The sequence below is a fragment of the Myotis yumanensis genome, unplaced genomic scaffold (genome assembly GCF_028538775.1).
Source record: "Myotis yumanensis isolate MYYU_CA2020_CCGP unplaced genomic scaffold, mMyoYum1.0.hap1 SCAF_30, whole genome shotgun sequence".
NCBI classification, from domain to species: domain Eukaryota; kingdom Metazoa; phylum Chordata; class Mammalia; order Chiroptera; family Vespertilionidae; genus Myotis; species Myotis yumanensis.
In genome coordinates this window covers 542,501-551,720 of record NW_027223781.1, presented here as the reverse complement: position 1 = coordinate 551,720, position 9,220 = coordinate 542,501, and the positions used below count along the sequence as shown (strand labels likewise).

General features: G+C 52.1%; 1 protein-coding gene and 1 pseudogene across 1 annotated transcript in view; one reads left to right on the top strand and one right to left on the bottom strand.

Moving 5' to 3' along the window:
* Positions 1-200: 200 nt before the first annotated feature.
* LOC139000787 (THO complex subunit 4 pseudogene) lies at positions 201-1,220 on the top strand (annotated as a pseudogene).
* A 7,375-nt stretch (positions 1,221-8,595) lies between these two features.
* LOC139000786 (F-box only protein 31-like) overlaps positions 8,596-9,220 on the bottom strand; it is a 1,653-nt gene continuing 1,028 nt past the window's right edge. Inside the window, exons 3-4 of the mRNA XM_070402819.1 lie at positions 8,935-9,220; positions 8,596-8,848 (exon numbers count right to left, since the gene is read on the bottom strand). The exon at positions 8,935-9,220 is cut by the window's right edge and continues 41 nt beyond it. Coding sequence (XP_070258920.1) covers positions 8,596-8,848; positions 8,935-9,220 — 539 coding nt within the window. The remainder of the gene's footprint in view (positions 8,849-8,934) is intronic.

The following is a 9,220-nucleotide window of genomic DNA, read 5'->3' as shown; positions in this document are numbered from 1 at the left end:
TGGGTTGTGCCCCAAGGGCACTGGAAAAAAGGTAAGTGACTAGTTACCTCTTGTCATTCACCAGTACAAAGATGTGTGACCCGCCCTAACCGGTTTTGCTCATCTGGTGCCCGCACAGGAACAGCTCTGGTGCTGTGCGGGAAGTGAAGGACCTGTGTGCCTCCGGAGGGGCTCGATCCGAGGCCGATTCGGGCCCCGCCATGGCCGACAAAATCCACATGTCACTGGATGACATTAGGCTGGACTGGAGCCAGCGGGGCGGTCATGGCCGGGGCCGCGGCTGCGGCGGGGATGGGGGCAAGGACCTAGGCCGGACCGAGGCCGGGCTGCCTCCCAGAGAGGCCGGGGTTGTGGAGCGCAGGCCGCCGCACCAGAGAGCAGGGGCGGCGGGCCGTTCTGGAACTGGGCGGCCCTCGGCCAAGTCAGGAACCGGCCGGCGCCCTACAGCAGGTGGAGACAGCTTCCCGACGAGTGGCAACACCGCAGCTTCCGCTGGGCCTTCGGCAGGGGCGCCGGCCTGATGACCGGGGGAAGCTGCTGTTGTCCAACCTGGACTTCGGAGTGTCTGACGCGGACATCCAGCAGCTGTTTGCGGAGTTCGGGCCTCTGAAGAAGGCCGGTGTCCATTACGACCACTCTGGCCGCAGCCTGGGAACAGCCCACGTGCACTTTGAAAGGAAGGCAGACGCCCTGGAAGCCAGGAAGCAGTACAACGGGGTCCCTTTGGATTGCCGTCCCCTCAACATCAGATCCTCATCTCACAGATAGACTCGCATACCAGGGCAGTACCGAGTGTCAACAGAGGCTGGGTGACTACAAACCAAGGATCTGGAGGCTTCGGTGGCAGCACTCGGAGGGGCGCCTGCGGAAGCAACGGGAGCACAGGCAGGCACACTGGCCGCAATTCAAAGTGACAGATCTCAGCGGAGGAGTTGGACGCCCAGTTGGACGCTTACAAATCAATGAGGGACACCAAAAATTTGGACGCCCAGCTGGACGCTTACAGAGATATGAGGGGTCCCGAGCAGTTGGACGCCCAGAAGGACGCTGAAAACGCCGTGAGGGGCACTGAGCAGTTGGACGCCCAGCTGGATAATTACAAAGCGATGAGGGGCACCAAGCAGTTGGATGCCCAGCTGGACAATTACAAAGCGATGAGGGGCACCAAGCAGTTGGATGCCCAGCTGGACAATTACAAAGTGATGAGGGGCACCAAGTAGTTGGATGCCCAGCTGGACAATTAAAAAGCGATGAGGGGCACCAAGTAGTTGGACGCCAAGTAGGAAGCTTACAACTCAATGAGGGATACCAAAAAGATGGACGCCCAGCTGGACGCTTACAGCAGGATGAGGGACACCCCTGAGTTGGACACCCTACTGGACACTTACAACGCTATGAGGGACACTGAGGATTTGGAAGGCCAGATGGACCGCGAGGAGATGGACGCCCTGCTGGATGATTACGACGCGGTGATGGACACCAGCTAAAGCACCAGCAAGTCAGTGTGTGTGAGGATGGCCAGTGACCTGTGGCCAATGATGGAGTTTTTTCTTCTGTTTTGAAATAGGATTTAAAACTCATGTAAAGATTTTTCGTTAACTTTTATTTTATTAAATATTTCTGAAAAAGACCTGTTTTGTACCGAGTCATTTTGGGGATACATTTTACTGGTTGCTGTTTTCACCATGGCCATAATCAAGAGAAAGGGGTGTAGGAAAAACAAACAAACAAAAAAACCCGTTCCGAGTAGTTGGGCCCCCGAGGTGAGCCTTGAAGCCTAGTGCACAGGCCCGGGTGGAGCAGCCGCAGGTGCAGATCTTGGTGGTAGTAGCGAAAATTCAAAGGAGGACTTGGAAGGCCGAAGTGGAGAAGGGTTCCATGTGAACAGCAGTTGAATATCGGTCAGTCTGTCCTGAGAGATGGGCGAACATCGTTCCGAAGGGTCGGGCGATGGCTGCCATTGCCCTCAGCCGATCGAAAGGGAGATGGGTTCAGATCCCCGAGTCCGGAGTGGTGGAGACGGGCGCCGCGAGGTGTCCAGTGCGGTAACGCAACCGTCCTGGAGAAGCCGGCGGGCGCCCCAGGGAGAGTTCTCTTTTCTTTGTGAAGGGCAGGGCGCCCTGGAATTGGTTCGCCCCGAGAGAGGGTCCTGTGCCTTGGAAAGCGTCGCGGTTCCGGGGGCGTCTGGTGAGCTCTCGCTGACCCTGGAAAATCAGGAGGAGTGGGTGTAAATATGGGCTGTACCCATATCTGCAGCAGGTCTCCAAGGTGAACAGCCTCTGGCTTGTTGGAACAATGTAGGCAAGGGAAGTCGGCAAGCAGGATCCGAAACTTCGGACTAAAGATTGGCCCTAAGCGCTGAATTGGTGGTGTTGGGAACCGAAGCGGGGCTGGGCACGTGCTTTGGCTGGATAAGGCGAGCAGCCCCACCCCAAGTCCGCCCCCGCAGCCCTTTCCCTCCGGCGCCCCGACCTCCAGCTTTCTCTCCTCCCACCCCACGTCGCTCTCCCTTCTCCATCTCCCTCTGTGCAGGGGAGGGCGCGGGGGCGGTGAGTGGGGGGCGGGGGGGGGGTGGCGGCGCCCCGCCCCTGCTTCTGGTCCTAGGGGGGTCCCCCGCAGGGTCCGCGGGCCTGGACACCTGGGGGGTCGGCGGTGGAGGCAACTCTGGACACGAGCGGGGTCCTTCCCGTGGATTGCCCCAGCTGCTGCGGGCATTGCGGCAGCCCTCAGGTGGGCGGTCCAGCCCAGGAGTTTGGCCCGGCCGCGTGCACAGGCCTGGCCCGCCCCTGGGGCCCAGGTTCCCTCGGTGCTTTGCCTCAGCCTGTGCCTAGCAGCCCACTTAGAACTGGTGCAGACCACGGGAATCCGACTGTTTAATTCAAACAAAGCATCGCGAAGTTCCGCGGAGGATGTTGACGCCATATGATTTCTGCCCAGTGCTCTGAATGTCAAAGTGAAGAAATTCAATGAAGCGCGGGTAAATGGCTGGAGTAACTATGACTCTCTTAAGGTAGCCAAATGCCTCGTCATCTAATTAGGGATGCACATGAATGGATGAATGAGATTCCCACTGTCCCTACCTACTATCCAGTGAAACCACAGCCAAGGGAACGGTCTTGGCGGAATCAGCGGGGAAAGAAGACCCTGTTGAGCTTGACTCTAGTCTGGCATGGTGAAGAGACATGAGAGGTGTAGAATAAGTGGGAGGCTCCCGGCGCCCCTTCCCTGAGAGCCAAGGTCGACCAGATGGCCCGACTTGGACTCAGTCTCTGGCTGTCGATTAGCGTAATTGGCTGTGGGACTTTTTATTTTATTATTTTATTTTATTATGTATTTTATTTTATTTATTTATTTCATTTTATTTTCATTTTATTTTATATATTTTATTTTAATGCACAGCCAGTCTCTGGCGGCGGGGACCCTGCCATCCACAGAGAGAGTGCGGGTCGACCAGATGGCCCGATGGGGACTTGGTGTCTGGTAAGGACTCCATCATGCACAGAGAGCCGGGGTCGCCCAGATGGACTGGCCTGGACTTAAGTCTCTGATTGTGGATCAGAGTGATTTGGCTTGATCAAAATGTTGACAGGATACTTTTTATTTTATTTACTTTTCTTTATTTGATCTGCTTGACCAGGAGCGGGAGCGGGAGCGGGAGCAGGGGTGAGGCCGAAGAGCAAAGAAATGTTGACAGAATACTTACTTTTTTTTCTTTCTTTTTTAAAAAAAAAATATATTTTATTGCTTTTTTTACAAAGAGGAAGGGAGAGAGATAGAGAGTTAGAAACATCAGTGAGAGAGAAACATTGATCAGCTGCCTCCTGCACACCTCCCACTGGGGATGTGCCCACAACCAAGGTACACGCCTTTGACTGGAATCGAACCTGGGACCCTTCAGTCCACAGGCTGACACTATCTAATGAGTCAAATCGGTTAGGGCTTTTTTTTCTTTCTTTCTTTCACGTAAAGCCCACATACAATGATACATTCTTATCATGAATCCACATTTACTATTTATTATCTATCTATCTATCTATCTATCTATCTATATCTATCTATCTATCTATCTATTTGTATGTACAGCCTGGCTTATCACAGCGTTATACTTTTATGGGTCTCTCAAACAAAACCCTAGAAAACACTTTGCAATGCTTACCCTTGCTCCCTTTTATAGCCCCGGAACGTGGTGGGCAGAGCCAGAGACCCACCAATCAGCAGGCCCCAAAACTGAAGCGTCGTCACCGGTTGGGGGTCAAGTTTAGGGTGGGGGCGCTCATGCCCCAGGCTAGACCCCCTCGCAGGACACGCCCTTCAGGTGACATTCACCAAAAGCATCTCAAGGAAAGGTTCTCTTGAACGTGGCTGCAATGCCTGGTGTGCTTGACCATCGCCTCTAGTGAGGGATCCTCGGAGCCGGGACCTGTGAAGAGTGTGTGTGTGTGTGTTTGGGGGGGGGGGGGGGGAGGGGAGGGGTTATTTTATTTTATGTTATTTTATTATTTCTTTGCTCATTTCTCTTCATTCATTGCAATTGGCTCTATTTCTCAGAAATGAATGGTTACAAACATCGGTCCCATTTGTATTTTTTTTTATCAGTAGAATTTCTGGATTTTAAGGACTATTTCAGTGCTTATCATTGCCTGTCACATATCTGCCTGTCCTTTCTTTCCATGGCAAATGGATGCCCTCAGCCTAATGAATTTATTAATAAAAGTTAAAAATAATCTTAACCATGTGCTTCATTTGAAAATTGACATACAACTCTATAGAAGCCCTGTTCACTGTCTCTGCTATCCAGGTTGTCAACTGTCCTTGAATACATCTAGCAGTGATGGTGTGTGGTGTGAGGTAGGGCTTTACCTTCGGGGTGGTTTGGTGTGTGTGTGTGTGTGTGTGTGTGTGTGTGTGTGTGTGTTTATCTTGGTTTTTCAACCTCCAATGTATGGAGAGGCTGTTCATTTGTCCTAGGTCAAGAATGCCGGTAACCACACACCTGGGCTCCGGTGGGCCCAGGACAATCCACAAGGAAAAAATCTCCTAGGCGCCCGTCACTCAGCAGATATCTTGTTAGCAGACCTTGTGCTCTCTACTGCCCCCATGTGTGTGTGTCTACAGGAGACACTGGAAAAATAAAAGAAAGGAATTCAAACATAGCACTACAGAGAGCCCTCAACATACAGGACAAGAGAGCAGGAAAATAAAAGAGGAACAGAAGATTCCAAAAAACTCAGAAAGCCATAACATTGCAAGCACACTTAACTGGCCATAATCTATTCAAGATAAATAGATGGGAAGATCCATTTGAAAGACAAACGGAGCCTTTCTGGTGTGGCTCAGGAGGTGAGAGGTCATGTCATGCAACGGAAAGCTGAGGGCTCCATTCTGGGTCAAGAGATTCCTGGGCACATACGTGGTTTCACATACCAGGTTCTATTCTGACTCTGGGCAGGGTGCATGTGGGAGGCAACCAATCCATGTTTCTCTCACATCACTGTTTCCCTCTCTCTCTCTCTCACTCACATTCTCCTGTTCGTGGCTGTAATTCCTGGTATTCATTCCTCAAAAGGAGGGGGGCAGCAGGGAGTCGTGGCTATGGGAGGGGAGAGACCAGAGACTCAAACACAATGAATGAAGCAGGCCTTGGAGGTCATGGGAGGCAGAGACTGAAGTTGAGGTGAATAAAATGTGTATGGTTTTGTATATTAGCTCTGAGACCAGGATGCCAGGGGCCACCAGCCCCTGGTGGAGGCAGGCGAGGTACTCCCCAGAGCCCCCCTATGGTAAGGGGTCCCGGTGGCACCTTGATTTGTGACTCCTGGCACCTGGACTCTCAGAGAATTCCTCTCTGTTCTTGTAACCCACCTCTTTGGTGGCAGAGGGACATGGCGACTCTAGGAGATGAATAGGATGCCATCCTTCAGATATGCCCTATGACGTCTGTTTTTCAAAACAATTGAAGCCAAGGAGGTCAGTTGTACTGTAGGTGTGATCAGAATTTCAGCTGAGCATCAAATATGATCCACAGGCCTGAGCCACCCAGCAAAAAGCCACAGTGAATCTCCTAGAGGCGGGTCACTCAGCAGAAATCTCGGTGCCCGACATTGTGCTCCGTGTGTGTGTGTGTGTGTGTGTGTGTGTGTGTGTCTGTGTGTGTGTATCCGCGGTCACTCAGGCGAACTGGTGGATTTCCATTGTGGGATGGCATCTGTGAGCACCCCTCTTCTGCCAACGCCCCATCCCCCCTCCTGCGCCACACACACACACACACACACACACACACACACACACACCTGCCTTCTTGCAGACAGCGACCAGGGCTGGAACTTCCCCCAGCCCTGGGGTCTATAAACACCTGGGAGGTCCAGACACCTGGCTCTGTCTTTCCCAGAGAAAGCTGAGGAAGGAGGTGGGGGTGGGGGTGAGGAGGAGGCTTGCATTGGCGCTCCAGGACCAGTAGAGGACACCACTGGCCTGCTGAATCAATTCCCGGGCTTGGGTAGAGCTTGGGAGATGGGGCAGGTGTCCAAGAAGGCCGCAGGGCTCCATCTCCAGGCCTTGTGGAGAGGCATCGCCATTTTCTGGGTTGAAGAGGGGACAATACCTATTTAGACAGGCTCCGGTGGGCCCAGGACAATCCACAAGGAAAAAAGCCACAGTAAATCTCCTAGGCTAGCGTCACTCAGCAGATATCTTGTTAGCGGACCTTGTGCTCCCATGTGTGTGTGTGGGGGGGGGCGGGGTGGAGGAGGGGGACTAGGTGTGTGGGTGTGGGTGTGCGTTTGGGAGTGTGTGTGTGTGTGTGTGTGCGCGGGGCGCGCGGGCGTGCGTCTGTGCGTGTACATCCGCAGTCACGCACGGACACTTCTGGCTTTGAATGGTCCGTTGGCATCCATGAGCACCCTTCAGCCCCTGCTTTCTCGAAGACAGAGCCCCCTCGGGTCTAGCCAGAACTGGGGAAGTCCAATCACCTGGCTCTGCCTTCCCCAGAGGAGGGTGCACTTGCATTGACGCTTCTCGACCAGCAGAGGGCGGGACGGGCTCTTTGGCCCAGGCCAGGGCCCCAGTCAACCCAATCTCTGTAATCCACAAAGACTATGTCCAGTTCGGGCCATCTTGTCAACCCTCCCAACCCCTCACCCCCCCCACGCCGCTCACTCTCTGGATGGATGGATGGTCAGGCCCCGGCCCAGAGACCAAGTCCGGGCCTGGCCATCTGGGCTTGCCAAAACCTCAGAAAGTTGAAAGGCCGGATCAACGTGTTTTCTGTGGAGGTTTTTTTATTTTTATTTTTTTTAAGGAGTGTTTTTTGTTTTTTCAATCTGGAATGACATGGAAGGTGTCATTCCAGGCCCCCAAATCCAAGAATGTGGGGGGAGGAAGCTGACCTGAATCCAGTTCCTCAAGCTGGTTTGCCTCCTCTGTTGGTCTGTGGGGACCTCGTCACACTACAAAACTGTTCATATTTACTAGGAGCAATGTCAGAGTCATCCTTCAGCACTCCAGCCATGTGTTAGTTATGAGTCTTAAGTCGTCGCTTTTTGTGAAGCCGGCACGCCTTTTCCTTCTCTGGATAGGGGCCACTTTCTTTGGTCTGGATTCCTGCATGGAAGAAATACCCTGTCGCTTCAGATATTCTTCTGAATATCTCGCTGCCATCTCCAATTTTCTCCTCACCCATTGAATCCACAGTGACACTCCTCCACAGTTTCTGAAACTCTTTGTCCAAAGAAAATTGACAGCTTTTATCATTGAAGAAAAGAATTTTCTTCTTTTCTGGACGATTTACAAAGAATACCAGGTCCCGTAAAGCCTTCACAGCTTTCTGGGAATTGGGCAGTTCTTCCTCTATGTCTTCTAGAAGAATTCATCCTAAGCCCCGCTTCTCTTGCTTATCTAAGAGACTAAGCAGAGCCTTCGTATCTTCTACACAATGAAATACTACGCTGCGGTAAAAAAAAAAAAAAAAAAAAAAAAAAAAAAAAAAAAAAAAAAAAAGAGAGAGAGAAGGTATTCTTGCCATTTACAACAGCATGGGTGGAACTGGAGAGCATTATGGAAAGTGAAATTAGCCAGTCAGAGAAAAATGAATACCACGTGATCTCACTCATTTGTGGAATATAGAGAACAACATAGACTGATGAACAGGGACAGGTCCATAGACATCTGTACCACCACTCTGTGCTGGGGCCTCTGCAGCATGGCCACCACCAGGCAGTTCAGGGCTATCCCAGTATCTTTATATTTCTATCTATCTATCTATCTATCCCAAATCATGTTCATGTTCAATTTGTAACAAGGAAATTGGGGGTCACCACAACATAAGGAGCTGTATTAAAGGGTCGCAGCATTAGGAAGGTTGAGACCACTGGTCTAAGGTTTATTTCTACGTCAATTTCTGGCCCCTGCCCAGCCTGGTCCTGGTTTGGGCTTGGGCAGGAGGCAAACAACTGAGGTGTTTCTCTCACATGGATTATGTCTGTTTTCCCCTCTCTCCCCCACTCTCTAAACATCAATGGGAAAATATCCTCGTATGAGGATTAAAAAAAACACACAAAAACGAACAAAGGTGGGTCACCAGGTCAGAAGGTCCAATCTTCAAAGAGCATGCAAGCTGCTCCTCTCAGGGGGTCCGGGCTGAATGTTTGAGAGCATCTCCAGGAAGGCCTGAGGGGACGGTGCTTCCACATTCTGGAAGGTGTTCTGGACTCTGCCTAACAGGATGAAGTATTTCATCTCCAGCCAGATGAACCCGAAGTGGTTCTCATCGAACAGGATGAAGACTCCAGGGCAGCGCCTGGGGTAGGCAGAGCCATGTAAGGTAACAATGTGCACGCCATAGTAACACATCCTGCAGGTTCGGGGGTGGGGGGGTGGGGTGGGGGATAGTTCTGGTCTCTTGAGCGCAAGCCCACAGGCAGAACAAAAGGAACAGGCTGCTCCTCCGAAGGTGCAGCCCAGGACTCCCCGATGCTGGGCAGCGCAGGGCTCTGCCAGCCATGGCCTTCGCTTTCCTCAGTTCTGTTTTCTTGCTGCTGCTGCTCGCCGATCACCTGCTCCTCAATCTCCTGGACCAGGCGGGAGAGCTCCTTGAAGTTGCGGAAGGTCTTGCCATCTGGCAGATGGGTGCGGCGCATGAGGTGGATCTCTAACGTCCAGATTAAGTCTCCCGTGATCTTTGTGACCCTGGCATACTTCCCATGGAACCTGAGCATGCCAATCA